Source organism: Acanthochromis polyacanthus, chromosome 6 (assembly GCF_021347895.1).
Source record: "Acanthochromis polyacanthus isolate Apoly-LR-REF ecotype Palm Island chromosome 6, KAUST_Apoly_ChrSc, whole genome shotgun sequence".
NCBI lineage: Eukaryota > Metazoa > Chordata > Actinopteri > Pomacentridae > Acanthochromis > Acanthochromis polyacanthus.
Genome location: NC_067118.1, coordinates 29,505,838 through 29,524,328, shown reverse-complemented (window position 1 = coordinate 29,524,328; position 18,491 = coordinate 29,505,838). Strand labels below are relative to the sequence as shown.

Genomic DNA, 18,491 nt, shown 5'->3' with positions numbered 1-18,491 from the left:
ATTGACCCTTTCACACCTCTTTATCATTACAAAGCAAAATTAGACTGGTTTTGAATTATTAAAAAAAAAATACTGATAGACAATAATAAAGAAATAAACAGAACGCCTAGGGGATTGTTTAAGCATTTCACATCTTTTATTTCTGCATTTCATTTCTTCAACAATTTAATTGCACCCAGATCTACAATAGTTTGAAAACGTGCACAAAACGTGAGTTTCTTCATCCTGCAAAGAATAATAAAAAATAAAATCTGACCCAGGCAAAAAAGGATAGCAGGAAACTAGTGTTAATTCTATAATTCTCCTTCTAGTTAATCATAATTTAATACCTCAGCATAATATACTTATAAAGACCAATATGTCTTGTAGTTTTGCCCCTTGCAGCATTCCCCAGCCCTGCAGTTAAAAAAAATATTTTCTCTATTTAAAACAAACATTTCAATGTTATCATCATCATCACCACTGCTATGGTCTTAGTAATTTCAGAGAAAAGAAAATATTTTCCTCTCATTCAGGCCCACTCCTGGTGACCAAGGCCCACCCACCCTTATCAGAATCCAATATACAACAATGCTCAAAAGTCCTGATCGAGAAATAAAACGGATGGAAATACAGGAATGACACAAAACAATTACTCAGCAAATTAGAGGTGAGATATAATGTAGCTTAAGTCTCCTTTGAACCTGCACTAAACCAGGGATAAATTACCTTCTGACTAAAATGTTTTTCCTGCATACATCCTCAGCTGGAGATCACTTACACCCACTGAAACCCGTTAAACCCACAATGCCTCTTTCAGGAAGTACAGCTTCAAATAGAAGATGACAAATATCAATGAGTTCTACTCGGACAAGGAGCTGTGTATTAAATAAAAATAAATAGATATTTAAAAGGAAGGGAAAGAACAGTCCATCTATAATGTTATTGTGTCTTTTTTTTCTTCATTTTTACATTTTCTAAGAAAAATCTGACATAAGAAAAACATTATTTATGCCTTTTCAGATTTTTCTAAAACTTTTTACCTACAGTATATCAAGAAGATCATACAGATATACAGCAAAATAAGAGAAAAAAATACAACGGAAGGAAGTCTTTAAAAACTATATGCAAAGGGAATTTAAAAACAATAAATAAATAAAATACCAATATCATGATGATGGTGTAATTACAACTGAGTAGGTGTCTAACCAAAGTACAGAAGAAAACAGTGAGTTTATAGTACTTGGTTTTTGCATTAAGTTCAATAAGGGACCTCTTGGTAAAAAGTAGGGGGAGGGGTTACATTAGGTGCTGATGAAGATCCTCCATGTCAGTTGGCTGCAAGTCCAGTAGCTTCAGAAGACAGCCTGCACAGCACAACAGAAAAATGTCAGCCCTAATATTTCATTAATAATACAACAAATTAAATATTCAGTCAGTGCTACATTGATTGATGTTTTGCTGTAACTCAAACGGAATAATCACTGTGAAGCAAAGTGAAAAATGAATCCCACTGAGAACTACTATCTGCACTTTGGCAAAAGCCAAAATGCCAATCAAAAGCATGAAGCCAGGTAAGGTTATGCTCAGACTACAGGAGGAGTTTTAAAATCGCGTCAGACTTTGAGATCAGGTCCCACCACACGCATAAGAAGAAGCTATTCCTTTCTTTAATCTCAAACATGCCCACAAAGTGTGTTGCATCAACAAAAAAAGTTGGAGTGAGGAAAAAAAATGGAGGCGAGATTTGAGAACTAGTTTTAATATCCAACACTGGATGTTCTGAGTTGCCTCCACTGCTTTGGGCGAGGACATGATTACAATAGCATGATTTTCACTCCTAAATATCAAATTATTAGATATTAATCAGGATGACACTGTTACAGTCTGCAAGCAAACCAGGAGGCTTAAGACTGGATTTGTGAACCCCTCACAATACCAAATAATCTGACCCAAACATCAAGTCAGACAAGATCCCAGACCAGATTTTGCCTCTGAATGTTGTGAGGAGTGAAACCGAGTTAAACTGACCCAAACTCCTGTAGCGTGAGCCCAGGTGAAATGAGGAGATAAAAGTTTTTCTCCAAATGGAACATATATTTTGTAAAAACTGACATGGCCATTACTCGGATAAAAATTACCTGGCGTCCCATTCTAATTAGTACAACTGTTTCTACAGCACTTTTCCCACAGGTTAATGCAACTTAAAGTGCTTTACAGATGAATCAACAAACTTGTAACAGAGTACAAAATAGGGAGTAAATAGAAAAATGAAAGAAACAATAAATACTGGAAAAAACACTTGAAACACTTGATCACACAAAATAAATAATGGTCATGAAATAGTCCAGTTGTACCCTATCACACCTAAAACTTTCCTCCATGACCAAGTAGGACTTTATATTCTCGTCCGACAAATTTCACACCTGGAAACAGGGCAATGCATTATTTACTAAAGTACTTGTCTATTCACATTTTGCAGTTTTATTTCCAGCACCAGTCTAGATTCTGCATCTTTAAGCTCCTATTGAAAGGGCGGGATTCTGAAGAAAGATTGGGATTTAATGAGCTGCCCTTTCCCCTGTCATGTGCATAAGTATGAGTGTGCACAAGGTCTACCAACATTTGCAGTGTTTTAATATATTTTAATGGGGGGGGAAAAAAAAAACTATGACTGCATGTGAAGCTCAGACTCCTACTTAAAAAAAAAACCCAAAAACAAACATTTACTGTGTAGATGATTGTCATCTTATATAAATGTTGATTTCTAAGTTAAAGACTTTCCACAAGTGCTATCTGGGGCATGTAGACACGTGGGCATACAATAAGAAAACTCTGAAACTCCCATAAACTCAGCTCGCATCTGACAAATTGCATGTTGACAGACTGAACAGTCGGACCTAAGACACTGCTGTGTTTCTGTCCGCGTGCTGCTCTGTGATGGATGTGCTGCACTAGCCTGCGGCTGCTTTCTTACCGGGCATTGATCAGGTACTCCGCCAGGCTGATACTGGCATGGGAACCAGTGATGGTGACCTGTCTGTCAGTTGAGCCCTCTACAGGGTTGGCAATCTTGATCTGAGCCCCTGACATCTGACGGATCTCATTGATCTTTGCGCCCTGACGGCCAATGATGCAGCCAATGAGCTAAGGAAGTAGGAGAAAAATGGGAGACCACATCAATGCCTTCAGTGTCACAAAAGAAAAGAAAGAAAGAAAGAAAACAGGCTCCTTAATAACAGAATATGTTACACTGCTAAAAGCAAACACAGCAAAAATAGATAATTGTGACTTACATCGTTTGGAATGGTTAGCTCATGAGAGCCGGTTTGTGCAGAGGCATCCATCCCAGCTGAAGGAACACAAACAAATGCAGTCAGAGTGTTGAATAAGTGAATATTATAAATATACAGAAATCATCTTCTTTCTTGTTGTGTCCACCTACCCTGGAAGCCCTGGTTGCTATGTGCAATGGGGAAGGGGCTCTGCTGCATGGCCAGCTGGTGAAGTTTGGTGAGCTGTTGAAACAATGGAGGGAAGGACATGGAGAACAAACACAGACAAACGGAAATTAGTTAAGAAAATTGAAAAACTACAAGGCTGAAATGTTATTTCCCTTTTAATAAGTGGTTGTAGTGATAATGAGCAGAAATCATGAAATGGAACATGGGGACCATGATATAGCCATTAGCTTTATAAAATATGGTTGATAGCAGTTTAATCTCTAATATTTGGGAATTGTTAAATTGACGTGTATGTCGAGGTGATTCTAAGTTGTCCAGAGATGTGAATGTGAGTATGCTTGATCGTCCGTCTCTGGGATAGATTGGCAACCTCTCCAGGGTGAACCCTGCCTTTGCCCAAAGTCAGCTGGGATAGACTACCCCGACCCTACAGAGGAAAATGTGGTGTATTGATAATGGATGGATGGATGTGTGTATCAAGCAGTGGTGGCTGGAGGAAATAAAAATCAGAGGGATGAAATAAGAAGGTGGCATGGCTTCCCAGGACCGAAGTTGCAAATATATTGGATCACTTACAGAGGGCCCTTCACTTACATCAGGCTGTGGAATGGCGTGCTGCCCTTGGACAGCATATGCCTGCAAGGAGAGAACAGCACTTAGGAGGGTGTGGCAGTGTGACACACAGTGTACTCCAATATCCATCAGTCCTCTGTCCTTGGTGCGCCAAAAGAACAACGCTTGGGCATGATACACACAGCGTACCAACTAGTAGTATCTTTTCTAGAACAAGTGCTTCTTTTGTTTACCTGACCACCTGCAAAGATGACAGGAGAGCCTGAGGGTTTGGGTCTGTAGGGGATGGTCACTCCTTTTGGTGGAGACTAAAAAAAAAAAAGACAAATATTTATTAAGTACTGAGGTAATTCACACAGAAAAAAAAAAAATCACCATCAGTAAATGCAAATGTCCAAAAAGTTGAAAGCAGCATTTAATGAAAAGATGTCTGTACCTCAAGCATAACGACACAGATCTGCTTGACACACTCAATAATGGACTGTGGGGTCCCTGCAACGGTGATGGCACGCTCTGTGGAGTTGGGCAACATGTCCCCTGCTACTTGTACCTGAGCTCCCGCAGACTGTGAACACAAACACACAGCGACAATTACCACACAACAGGGATAAGAAACGGATCAAAAACTTTACAAATGCCAAAATATGACAGACTAACCTCTCTGATTTCTTTGATCTTACAGCCACCCTTGCCAATGAGTGAGCCACACTGGCTGGCAGGCACAACGAGGCGCATGGTGACTGGCGGTTTGCTGGTGGCTGTACTGTTAGTCATTGAGGTGCTGATGTCCTGCAGGTAAGGTGACACAAGAGGATTTTAAAATGTGCAAATGCCACTTCCGTTGCTGCAAGCATGTTTAATTTTAGATACAGCGAGCAACTCTAACCTCCTCCAGTTTCTCAATGATCATGGAGAAGGCTTTAAAAATGGAGGTGGTGGGTCCCGCGAGGGTTATGATCCTCTCTGGACAGTTCCCCTCTGAGATGTTGATACGAGCACCACTCTGCACAGACAAGAGGAACAAAACAGGAAATATCAAATCACTCGCTGCATTATCAGATGATGCATGAGTCAACGCCACTGAAATAATGCCACTTCTTGTTTGTCCACATGTTGGGAACAAAAAAACCAAAACTCTTACCTCCTCTCTCATCTTCTTAACTGATTCTCCTTTCTGCAGAAAAAAAGAAAGCACAAATATGAAATATTTACTAACAGGTCGATTGGCAGGATGCAGATGGTATCGCTCCGAGAATAAAAACAACTTACCTTGCCAATGATGCTCCCAACCTCCTACAGAAAAAGAACAAAAAAGCACATGAAAACAGTACAGGTATTATTCACGGTTGCCAGCATTTCAAAACAAGGTGGCTCGCTTTCTTTTAAACAGACCACAGCCATTGATTAAACTGAGGAGTGAAAGCAAATTTTAAGCTTTCACTCCTCCACATTACATGCCATCACACTCACCTTTCCATGCATGAGTAGCCTGATAGTTAAAGTGACATTAAGTCCTCCTTCAACCAGACTTGAGTCCATTGCTGTAGTTCAATCCACACACTACACCGGCCAACAAAGTGGGTCTTTGGTCACTGGTTGAATGTCTGAAAACAGCATGGAAAATGTGACCATCAGAGACAAATCTAGTTACTGGAAACTGTGAGAATAGCTCTGAAAAAAACCCCATGTTTACTCAAAAGCTGCTGTCAGTGCAGATCAATGAAGTGATGCAGGCAGTTAACATCTTGTACATTCGAGCCTTCTTTTTACTTTAACAACGTTAGTTGGTCACTCCGAAAGAATGAGACGTTTCAGTTCAGTAATTCACATTAGACTGGCCCGAGTCCACTCATTCACGTTAGCACAATGACCCACTGTCTCCCAGCGGCGACGTCTATTTCCTGGCACTGAACCGCTGTGGCGACATACCATATCGCTTTATTTTTATGGCCTAAATGCAAGCAACTCAAAGCCCCGCATTGAATTATAGTAACTTTCTGTCGAGTGTGCATCGATTGTAACAACAGGCGACTCCCAGGATAACGTTAATATCGTAAATCTTGTTTTGCAACGAGCATCACAGCTAGTCACGCAATCTAGATTTGAAGGCTAAGTTAGCACCGACACATCTCTATCGTAACTTCCTGAAATCCTGTCTATACTAGCAAAATTAATAAGCTGACGCCTGGAATATTTATCCACTTCGCCTGTGAAAATCACTCGAAATACGGCAGCTAGCAACTAACTCCGGATCAATGATCAAGTTAAATACAGTTCGGTAATTTTCCATCCAGCACGCTAGCGTTAGCATCGTCCAGTCCAGGAAATAGTCGGATGCCGCGGCCTACGGAGCGCATGAGTTATCCCCGTCCTTCACTCTGAAAGGAAAGAAAATAAGAAAAACAAAGCCGTATTTCGTGAAGTCTTACCCGAACCGTCCCTTGAAGTGTGTTCAGGGGGTGGGTAGGGTGGCAAGGGTAGAAGGGGAGAGGTTCGGGAGGGAGTTTTAAGAGGATCCGGGGAAGAGGGAAGAGACACCGCTGTTCGATCGGACTCCACTCTTCTCTTCTGCTAAGCACAAAAGACAAAACGCATTCAACTTTGACCCCGTCGCTGCCCCGCCCCTCCGCAGGGTCATCCCCGCCCACCACGTTAACCCCTCCCCCATGAATATTTAAGTTAAACACAATAAAACATCTGGGCTTAAGATAGATCACACTTGTGCTATTTAGTAGTTGACAGAGTTTTGGTATATCTATATGCAGAGTTTTATCATTGTGAATTTAGCTGATCAGTATGTGTAAATGGACCTCAGCTTGAGATCCTGCTTTTTGTGGTTTTAAGGTTGAACACAAGCAGCTTGAGACCTTAAATAAAGATGTAAAGAACTACAAAGGCTAAGGTTTTTAATATGTATTATTTATTTACTGCCTGCTTAATGCAATATTTGTTTTTAGGACTATTATGACCTTTAAATTTAATGAAGACAATGAATATAAAGATAAATATCTGTAAATAAAATATCAAGAAAGATAATGAAAACAATACAATAGTACTACATAATTGTTATGAGTCATTTGATATAGATGTCTTTAATTTTTAAATTTGTTCTATGCAGATACCTTTAAACTTTTATTTAAAAAAATATATTTCTGTTGTTTTCTTTAATAATTTAGTTGTTAGTTAAGGCGTAAATGCTGTAAATAATGATTTAATGATAGTAAATTTTGACCATTTGGCATTGTGTGGCATGGTTTGTTGATTTAGTGAAAAGTACTGTAGTACCTCGGTTTCCACCAGTGTGTGTATAGTTGTTAGGGCCCTAATAGTTAGAAAACATTCGGTCAGTATTTCCTAATGACTACAGTAATAGTAGTCTTACTGATTAATTCCCAACTGGCTCACTTGGGCAGATGTTGTCAACACCTGGCCAATCCAAATTTTCTGTGCAATGTGTATCTAAATGGTGATGGATGGAGGTAGACCTACAGGAGGTTTGAATGGATTGTGTGATGTTTGAACTGATAAGTCACAGCAGTTACCAATGAGTCCAATAGATGGCACAATAGCACTGCAATAGTTTATGTCAAGACTGAATGTAGCTGGCTGCAATACTCTTCTAAATCCTGCATCCTTTTTATCAAATAACATCCATAGCTGGATAAGCTGCTGAGTTGTTCTTAATCTACTGCCTAAAAGTGACATTTAGTGACCAAGTAAGCTTAGCTCTCTGAAAATGTCATTTCACCCTGTCAGATATAAAATTACAGGTAGTAGTAAGGGGAAAGTCATCAGTCTCAGTAATATTTTGTTGAATGAGTCAGCACTCTAAATTTACATTTCACAAGAGCAGCTAGAAACTGTGTGTTTTCGTTTCAGAGCCGGGCAGGATCATAAACTTGCTAACTAATAATTTATGGTACTGCAGTTAGTCTCTCAGCAGAGAGTCAGTCAGTGTTTCTGTAAATTTCTAATGATAAGGAAAGGACCGTTGGTCAGAAATTGAATCACATCATGGCTGTAAAATTGGTTTATGCTGTGAAAGATTATTAAATGCCCTTAGTAATTGTGGGACATATTCTGAAATACCAGTCTGGTGTTTCTACCTTCATTGTTTTCGTCCTGATGATATCTGAAAACCTGATAAAGTGCTGATATGTTATCAATGTGGTCAAAAGGAAAGCTTCAGAAACTGACCTCTTGACCTTAAAATAATGAACCTCACCTTCATTAGTTTGGTGTTTTTTTTAAAATAAATAAAATATGATTGATGACTTTGTGCTTCATGATGGATTGCCTTGTTTTCTGCACAGCGGCTGTTTTGTTGTTTTGTCACATGATTGATGGGATAAATGAGGATCTTAATTGTCTGCTTGTGTTTATTTTGAATAAGAAAGAATGCAATCGAAGCACTTCACTGTACAGTTAAACCCTCAGAGTTAGTTTGTCATTATAGTAGAGTGCTATGTAAGGCTGGAAAGTAAAACAGAAAGATAAAATGGAGCAGTATAGCCCTATAACCATGCGTTCATGGTCTGGTTGACAGTGTGTTCTGCCTGAACTCACTCAACACATGGTCATTAATCTGGTGCACATCAGAGCACCCACAATATAATTAGTCAATGGCCAGAATAGCCCACTATTGTCTGTAACAAATGTTCTGACCCTCTAAATTGTTAATATTTTATTAATCCAATTCTCTATCAGAGCTGATGTCCTACACAGCGTGGTATACACACTGGTGTTTACGTGCACGACTCACAAATCATGTCTGGCTCTGTTTTGTGGATTCAGAAATCACTGTACTTTCGATAGATTGCCTCCACACTGGAAGACATGGAGCTCAGCTCTTCTGAAAGCAGTTTGTCTCAGCACTTCCTGCTTTTTTTTCGTCTCTCAAACATGAATCCAGGCATTAGATGTTGGAGCTCGCTTTAAGAAGCCATCTGCAGTGCTGCCTGAATGGTGCCAGGCCTACAAGGCTGGTGATGTTTTTAAAATAGAACCATAGCTGACCAGATTTGCCCCAACCAGAGGTTGTCACACTCCGGTAACAGGTTAAACACGTACTGCTGGTAAAACCGCTGCATGATGTGCTAACAGTGAAAGACATATAACAAATGTTTTTTTTTTCTTTAAAAGAAGATGTTTAATTAGTATAAAAAGCCTGTCTCTTTGATCTGGAGCACAATCACTTGAGAGCTGGATTATACAGAGAAGAGGAGGTGCAAGCTCTCCAGCTTTTCCAATCAGCACATGGTCTCCCTGCCTTTTATGTGTGTCTCCCCTGTCAAGCAATTGCTTACATAATCATCTGCTTACTTTAATCTCTGCATCGTCCCCACAATTTGTGCTCTTTTACACTTTTTCTCTGTTGTACCTTGACCAAATTCAATGCATCCTCCCCTCATTCACAGTTTCTCCCCTTCAGTGCTTTTATCTGACATGCCCACTGGCACTCTCACTCTCTCCTGTTCCTCTTCCCTCCATTGGTGAGTGGTCATTGATTATTGTACATGGATTGTATGATGAAATGCCACTCGCCCACCTAGCATCCTCTTGTCAGCTGCCCCTGACATCCCAAAGCCTCTGAGCATTGCAGACTGTCTTTGTCAGTGTGTTTAATACCCTCAGTGTTAGATTACCTCCCTGTGTTAGATTACCTCGTGGCATGTTACAATGGTGAGCCTTTAAATACAGCATAAGCACATATTTGCAGCACATGTGACGCCAAAGCAGTTATTATGCTGGAAAACACTATTGTTTACAGTGATAAAAGGGAGACTAAATCCAATTTATTCTCTTCAGCTGCAAATTGTCTGCACATATTAAAGTAAATTATCTGGATTACAGTGTGAAACCTGATGACACACTCAAAGCTAGAGAGGCGAGTATCCAATTAGTCACCTAATTAGCAAGTGAATGTTGTTTTAAAAATTAAAAGGTCTTGGAAAGAGATGGAAAACAAAAGCACTGAGGACAAACCTGCACTGCCAGTTCAGCGTGTTTTATGTTTTATGCCGTGATTCTGACTGATACAGCGAGGACACCTGTCTTTCCATTTGTGATTCGTGACATCTGAAACAGACCGTGTACTGATTGTGTGATTCTGGCAGAGGAAAGGTTGGCAGTCATGCCTGACCGAGCCGTGGGCTAGTTGTACAGTTCTGTTAACTCACTAAAATGGAGATGCAGGGATGCACAGTGGTACTGAATTTTCTCTACAGGGGTGTGAACAGATCCAAAAGCCTGTGCTTGCATGGTGACTGCAACGTCACTACCTTTCCACAGCCATAGTTAGATGCCCCCGCAGGGTCACAGCGAGAGGTGACACGTGCCCACGTAAACTGTCCAGTCAGGAACCAGAAAGGATGTCAAGCGGCTGTGACTCCCCACTCTTATTTTAGGAAGATCTTCCGCAAATAGGTTGCCCCCACAGAGACAAATAATTGGCGTGATATCTTGGGGGCACGAGCATGAGGAGCAGTCGGCATTTTAATGCCAGTCCTCCACAGGAAGAACCCAGTTATGCATGCCAGTGGGCAAGATCTCTGGACTCTGTGTGTTAAGGGAAACACATGATACTGGAACAGAGCCTAGCTCAGAGTATAGGGGGGTTAATATGGGCAATAATAAAAATTGTACTGACAAATTTTAATCTTTGTAGAGCCATGTGTGTTATTCTGCTTGGGAATGTGCTAGAGTTGTATTTTATTTCTTTATCCAGTTTGTCATAATTTCTTTTTCACATTAAATACATCATTTAACAACAGGGACATGATGTAAAGTTTGCTGTAAAATTTTTGTTGCAGTGTGCAACATTAAGCCAGATATTGGTCCACAGTCTCCAGAGGTCTGCAGGTTGGCGAGATTGAATAGTTGTGTTCAGTGTAACATGTCGAGCTGAAAGTGTTCATGATTGTGGCTCAATATCTCTTCACATATGTTCAGTTTCCCTATTTAACTGGGTAAGAGCCCACTGAAATGACAAATACGCAGCCATCTGATCCACTGCCTATTTGAATGGCTTTAAGCCCACAGTGGGATGGTGTGCATGTCGCTGAGCCACATCCAGTCAGGCCTTGCAGGATATTGAAAGTGAAAACAGATGTCTTCCAATAACATCTGAACCATCAGGAAATCTCACTGTGCAGGTTGAGTTACAGTCCGCTATAGCTAGACGGGGAAGCTAAACTAATCGTCCATCTTGGTCAGAGACAATATGTGAGGAGATTACTGCCAGATAACTCAGCTCAGCTCTATGGAAAGGGACAAGCTGAACAAAAAAGTGTTCAGCTTACTACACAACCATTGGCTGCTTTGGTGGCCCCTTTGGATATCCACCCTTGGATCAGATGCAGAGTTATTAGTCATGGTCTTATCCAATCAGCCATCCTTAATGCTTGTGCTACTGGGCATTACTCTGGAGAGGAAAGATTGTCTTTTATTGTCAGTTTGATTTCAAATTGGAGATTAGTCATAGTCATTCAATTGCACACAGACCTCTGTGTGTGTTTGTATGTGTGTGTCTAATATTGTTTGCATTTGGGCATCCAAACATGTGGCCTTGATGCACTTGAACAATCACTCATGAGTAGTTAAAACTTTATAGATTAAAGAGATAATCTGCCTATAGCTTTCACATGTACAGACAATAACAGCACATAGACTATGCAGTGATGATAGCTAATAGGCAAAAATGTCATAACTACTTCATCATGGTGATTCTGTTTGAATTATGGAGAGGCCATATATTGTTAGAATTGTGTTCTCTGTGTTTTTCAGGAAAAGGGTTAGTAATTGTAAAATGGACACATTTTTATGGTTAATGTAATTACATTTCGCTATATTTAGGACAACAAACATACTCAAATAAGTATTTGCCCACAAGAATGCCACAGGCGCTGCAATAATACAGTTGACTGAATTATGTGAAATGTTACGAATAAATCACTAAAGTCAAATAATTACATTGGTAACACAGAATGTCAACTATTTATCTACAATATACAACTAAAGTGAGTACATGCCATGCAATGTCAGTTCAATTTCAAATTATTCAAAAATTGCACAACCTTGTGTTATTTTCAAGCTGGACAGTAGAATATTTCTTCTTATGAACAGTCATAAACAAATGCTTTAGAAAGACAGTGTTGAAAATGCAGGCTCTTTGTAGCAGGAGTCAGACAGTGTAGAATGAGCTGTACTATCACTGGTCATAGCCACCGTGGCTCTTCTAAAATGACGCCACAAACAATGAACCGCTTGTTCAATCTATATCCGAAAAACAGACAGGCAAGTGTTTCAGGCATCAGACATGGCACAGACTGTATCAGTTGAAAATCAGAGTTTCTGTGACAGTCCAAACAGTATGAAGGACAGTGCATAGCATCAACTTGTATAGCTGGTGTCCAAGAAAACATCCTGCTTACTCTTTGATACAAAACAGCAAGATTAGACTTTGTTACATAACATTAAAAGAAGCCTTTTTTAATATTGGGAGCACATTGCTAGTCACATGATGGTCAAAATAAATGCGCTTCATTCAGATGGGGTCTGGAATCTGGTCAGCATTACTTCAGTAAATGCATAGTCCTAACAGTGAAGCACAAAGATCAGGAAGTGGGATGATATGAGGCTGTATGAGTGCTAAAGATCTTGGAGAGATGACATTCATAGAAGACACCACGGATGGCTGTGGATATACCAAAATATTAACAAGATGACTCTTAGGCTGGAGAAACTTGGCAGAAGAGAGTTATCCAGCATGATAATGATCCAAAACACACTGCCAAAATCACACAAAAGCTTTTAAAGAAGAAAAAAGGTAAGGACTATGACCTGGCCTTGTACTTTGCCTGACAGAACATATTTGCGGGATTTTATAGGGAATGGTAGAGTGACAACACCTCCAGCAAAAAGCAGCTGAAAAACCGTCTCTGAGGAATGACAGAACATCTGCCAAGAAATTTGTGCAAAAGCCTTGAGTCTGTCATAAAAAATAAAGGTGAACATGCAAAATATTGGTAAAAAATATTTTAATTGCATGTTGCATCTGCCTTCTGTGAGTCCACTATTTTTTTTTATTATTATTTTTTTGTCAAATTGTTCGTTTTCATTTTCACACAGGAGCAAATATCGTACTTGTTGATTTAGAAGTAATGTAATTACTATGTGGTGGTCCAATTTACAGTCATTTGGCATTTAGGTGATAATACACAGATTTGTAATCCCTTCTGTTGTGTTTATTCACAAACATGATTAACTTTCACCAACTAATTATTTTGGTCACTTTGGGGCCAGCAGAAACAGATGACATCTTTGGCATATTATCTTGACTTGTCATTTGTTTTTGTTTTTTGTACACAAATGACATAAAGCATCATTTTTTCCCCTTTAGTTTTGAGCTTTATGATGAATGTCAGTTTTTGGTCTCTACCAACAATCCCCAATAATTCTCAGCATGTATTGGGGTAACCATCATTTTTTCTAAAAAATACACCAAAATGGGAATGTTAACAAACACTAACAGCTGCTCTAAAGGTACTGCCAGAATCTCAAATTACTTTTCGTACCATCTGGATGAATAAAAACCTGTCAACTAATTGAAGAAAACATGGCTGTGGCTTTGTTTATGAATGAAAACAAAGCCCTGTGGTAGCATGGTAAACGGGTGACAGGTTTTGATTTTCATACGTAGGATTCTCGAAATATTGCCAGAACAACCAGAGGAACCCATGATTACCTCTGTGAATATGTACTAATACACAAGAGGCAACTGGGGCTAAAAAACATCTGGCTCTGTAGCTGTTAAAGGCTCAAACTCACCAGCTAGTTGCTAATTTTGTCTGTACACCATTTGGTGCTCAGTAGAAATCCCTGGAGTCATTTATTTTTTTGTTTATTTGGTGGAATCAGCTGCCTGCTGTGGAAACAGTATGAGAGTGAACCAAAACAGTAAAGTTGAGGCCAGAAAGTAAAACAATGTCCTGAAAGATGCCAAAGGAACTGCTGAGTGATGGTAAGATATTAGAGATCAGTAGGAGAGACTTTTTTCACACTAAACTGGATAATTTGATATATTAATATAGTACAAATAGTGATTCTAGATCTGTATACATGTTAAAGCTCTTTCCTATATGGATCTGTGGGTAAAAATAGAAAACAGATAACATTTGTCCAGCATCTCTCTCATAAAGAAGGGTAAGAATGACAGCTTTTAAAAAATAGTACAGCGGTAAACACAAGTCTCTTTTTCCACTGGCTTGTTATACTTTGTTCCTTAAGTTCAACCTATAGGAAGTTCTCCATACCACATAAAAACCTAGAGCCTTCCTTCTTGGTCATATCAGATACTCTCAGGCTACATTCTGTACATTGAGAAATGAACTTCCTGAGACATCCATCCATCCATCCATTCTCTATACACCGCTTTATCCTCACTAGGGTCGTGGGGGTGCTGGAGCCTATCCCAGCTGACTTGGGCGAAGACAGGGGACACCCTGGACAGGTCACCAGTCCGTCGCAGGGCTATACAGACAAACAATCAGACTCACATTCACACCTACGGGCAATTTAGAGTGATCAGTTAACCTCAGCATATTTTTGGACTGTAGGAGGAAGCCGGAGTACCCGGAGAAAACTCACGCATGCACAGGGAGAACATGCAAACTCCATGCAGAAAGATCCTGGGCTCAGGCCGGGACTCGAACCAGGGATCTTCTTGCTGCAAGGCGAATGTGCTAACCACTATTTCACTGTGCAGCCCCTTCCTGAGACAGTAACCCTGAAATCACTGGTCAGCCTGTAACCCAAAAACACATAAACCTTTTGATTCTCTGAACATGAAAACTCGAAAGTGATTGATTATGAATTGATCATTAACATATAAATAAATGAAAACATAGAAGCTTATAAGTGATTTTGTCCCACATTCTGATTGACATTAACATAAAATCTACTTGGATAATATGCCTCAAACAAAACTCCAGCTTCTGACTCAAATTTGCAAGATTGAAAATGAATTGGCAACAATTTTGGTGGTTTTATAGCTATACTTTTTGTAACAATTTACTGTGATTTTACAGATTTTCACAGTTTTCTTAAATTATAGATAATAACCTGTAAAAACAACAAGATAGGCCCAAATTGTACATGTCCACAACAAAAATCTGTGTACAAATGGTGATTTTTGTTGTACAAAGTTTGACTGTAAAATTACAAAAAATGTGTACACTGTGATATAATATTGCATTTAAATCAGCAAAAAAGAAGAATAATGTCTTTTAAACAAATTTATGCTGTTTGAAATTGTTTTAGGTAAATGAAAAAGTGGTAATTCTTTAACTGTTGCTTCAAATATATATTTTACCTGTTTTGTTAAATTACAGATAACATCGAGTAAAATCATAAAAAATGTAATCTGGATGTGACTATAAACAAATAAAGCTAAATTTAAAAAAAGACATAATTGGACAAACTGTTCACATCAAAATTTAGATTTTTTAAAAAGCAATTCTGACGGGAAAATTAAACTGCATTAATTGTTTTGAATCCTTAAAAAAGTATTTAACCAATTTTTTTTTCGCTGTCTCCACATTTTCTTTCTTTTAACATTTTCTTCTTCTTTTTTTTCTTTATTTTGCATGGGATCTGTTTACAAATAAAATTCTTTTACAGCACATGAAACTGTTTTTGTTACATGTTCTTGTCTGTAATGATTTAAATGTCTTTGTTTAGACAGACCACCAATTTGAATGTGTCACTTTGAGCTTCACGAAATGTCGTAAAATCCACACTTGCGTTAATATTCATCGTATTAATCAGTGATTACAGCCGCGTGAATAAGAGGCTGCGATGTTTCCACGGACCAACTTTACAAAGTGGATAACATCATCAGCTGAGGCTCCGATGTGTTTTTGAATGAATCTTTCCTTTAAAGTCCCTCTTCTCTCCCCTTGAATCATCAAAGCGCATCACAGCTCACAAACGGAGAGAATAAATAACACGCACAGGCACTCATGCTGCCTCTCTCTGCGCATAATGATTCATCAACCACCGTTTGCTTATGAGACCGTGATTTCGGGTCCGATGAGTTCATTTGCGGAGCTGGCTGTTTTGTCGTGGGCTCTCGGATGCCCCCACCCCCACCTCCCTCATCCCGCGTCTCGACGGACCAAACGCTGCAGCAGCGGCATCACCGGCAGCCTCCAAACTGCGTTTTCGCTGCCGTGATGGATCCCCGTGTAAACCGGTGAGCTGCTACCATAAGACCGCCGCACTGTGGGCAGGATCGACGCGCGATGACCGCAGAGAAATTGATGCCGCACGTCTGAGGGATAAGCAAACAAACGAAAAAGACTATTTTCATTTCTAGCAATGTTATAGGATCGTCTTGTTTACCTTCCCGACAGATATACAGCCGGGTGACAGAGGTATTTCGGCATGTAAGAGCTGGATAACTATTCCTGTGTGACCGACACCCATCTGCAGGCTGATCACAATAAAATGAAAAAGGTAAGCTTGTTGACATGTCCGGGATTTACATCGGGCGTTGCGGGTTTTAGTCCAAACAATCTGACGGCTGGGCTGGAGCTCATCAGGCTGCATTGTTGCATCGTCAGTCCGCCTCTTGAGTTGAAATTGACAATTCTCCTGTTTGGAATAGGTCGCTCTTCACATGTCGACTAGTGAGTGCTGCTGTAGCTGCAACATGCCGATATGGAGCCTGTAAATGTCATGTCAGTAGCCTGGTTTATTCTGAATATTCTCTGCGACCTGGTGGCTCCAGGCTGCCAAAGCCAAAGTCAGAGCTGTCTGCTAAGACAATGGCACCTGAAACATTTAAAACATTTCCTCCCCCAGCCTTGTGCTAATCATCTGTGTTTGTCAAAGTTATCAGATCTATGCGTTCATCATTCCTGCAGGGGATGAAACAGCTGTGGAATCCAGAGTTTAGCAAAGGGCAAAACATGTCTTTTGAGAACAATTAGGTGAAGCTCTGTTAGCTTTTAACTCTGCAGATTTTGAATTAATCAGCACTAAATTACCATTTACTTGTACTTGGTTGCGTGGCTTTTTCCCCCCAGTTTCTGATGAGTAAAGAAATCTCTGACTTGCAAAATCACAGATTGTACTCCCTTTGAAGTTTCATCACTCTCACTACTAGACTAATTATAAAAGATTGCAGTTTTTGGTATTTAAATTGTTAGCAGTATGTGGAAAACATATTTCTGAAGGGCCCTGTCCTCTGGAGGGAGCAGGAGCTGCCTGCTGGATCTCTGTGCGGATATAAACCAGCACTTTACTCCTGTGAAGCTGAAGATGAGGCTGCGTCTCGGAACGATGATCGATAGGCAGTTTGTATGGAGAGCTGTGTTTCAGTTGTTGTTGTCGAACAGGGGTCTCTAATTAAAAGCCCATTTTGTTAGTGGAAGGCTGATTAATAATGCATCCACATCTCAATGGCACCACAAATCTGTGGATGGCACAGTGGAGGATGTCAGTGTAGCCGTGAAGTGCTGGACAGCCTGAAAGGTTTACACATCACAGTATAACCTGGATGGTAAATATCCACTTTCCTGATTGCGCTTTAAAATGTGTACAGGATTGTTTGCTCTAAGCAGAAGACTAAAATCATACAAACTCAGTGCCAATCAGCACAAACAGACGCACAGGAGCAGCTCTGGGTATTCAGTGTCAAACAGCTCGGTTGGTGGTGGACTGCAGCCTCTCACTACGGTGTCAATGTCATATCTGCTGCCAGGGAGCCAACAGCCATGATGATACTGTACCACGGAGTTTGAAGGAAACCCAGCTGGCTCCGATCCAGGATGGTGGGTGTTTTAAAAACTGGCTTAGTCAGGGCTACTGCAGGGAGTGATTAGACAAGATAGTGTACAGTATCACACACATCAGTATGACGTCAGCAGCACGCAGGGCATTAAAAGTATTTTCACAGCAGGACCCTGAGGAATCCTGCGACAACTGAACCAGAGCTGTACAAACAGTCACCCTGAACCCATTAAGTTAACATTTAGACAGCTGTCATGCAAGCTGTCTGCATGGACATTGGTTCCTGTCTGGAAAGGTTGCAGTTGTTTTTCTGAAAGACCTTTTAGGGACCCAGTGGTGCTAAGTACATTTACTGAGTACAGTCTTGATGGAGCAATACGTCACTTTAGTGCTTCCATTTTATGTTACCTAATATTTCTGCTCCATGACATTTCAGAGGGAAACATTGTTCTTCCTAGAGGTACGTCATGAAGGTAGAAGTAGTGCTTGGATCTTTTAAATATGTAAAAATAGTAGCACTGAAGTGTAGAAATACTTTTACTTTACCAAACGTATTGGGAAATGCTAGCATTACAATATTTCAAATAAACATTCTCATTAAACAGGATGTCTCTACATACAATAATATGAATTCTCTGTAATTTGCAATGCACTGTGGGGTAAACGTCACCTTAAACCCCT

General features: G+C 40.0%; 2 protein-coding genes across 8 annotated transcripts in view; one reads left to right on the top strand and one right to left on the bottom strand.

Moving 5' to 3' along the window:
• Window positions 1-112: 112 nt before the first annotated feature.
• On the bottom strand, window positions 113-6,612 carry pcbp2 (poly(rC) binding protein 2). Of its 3 annotated transcripts, none has more exons than XM_022204515.2 (13): window positions 6,446-6,612; window positions 5,487-5,620; window positions 5,286-5,309; window positions 5,158-5,190; window positions 4,903-5,019; window positions 4,674-4,805; window positions 4,453-4,581; window positions 4,250-4,324; window positions 4,020-4,079; window positions 3,425-3,497; window positions 3,276-3,331; window positions 2,957-3,126; window positions 113-1,346 (listed from the first exon to the last, which is right to left on the bottom strand). In XM_022204515.2, exons 2-13 carry the CDS (start codon window positions 5,553-5,555, stop codon window positions 1,310-1,312), a joined length of 975 nt encoding a protein of 324 aa, XP_022060207.1. In that variant the 5' UTR covers window positions 5,556-5,620; window positions 6,446-6,612; the 3' UTR covers window positions 113-1,309. The 3 variants fall into 3 exon arrangements, with proteins under 3 accessions (XP_022060207.1, XP_022060208.1, XP_051804985.1); XM_022204516.2 differs by having other exon boundaries at window positions 4,038-4,079; XM_051949025.1 differs by lacking the exon at window positions 113-1,346 and having other exon boundaries at window positions 2,953-3,126.
• A 9,361-nt stretch (window positions 6,613-15,973) lies between these two features.
• dlgap4a (discs, large (Drosophila) homolog-associated protein 4a) overlaps window positions 15,974-18,491 on the top strand; it is a 96,192-nt gene continuing 93,674 nt past the window's right edge. The window contains exons 1-2 of one of the 5 annotated variants that reach the window (XM_051949286.1): window positions 15,974-16,269; window positions 16,430-16,532. The gene's annotated coding sequence lies outside the window, so the exon portion shown is untranslated. Of the gene's footprint in view, window positions 16,533-18,491 lie in introns of all 5 variants that reach the window. The other 4 variants (XM_051949288.1, XM_051949290.1, XM_051949291.1 and 1 more) reach the window with 4 other exon arrangements.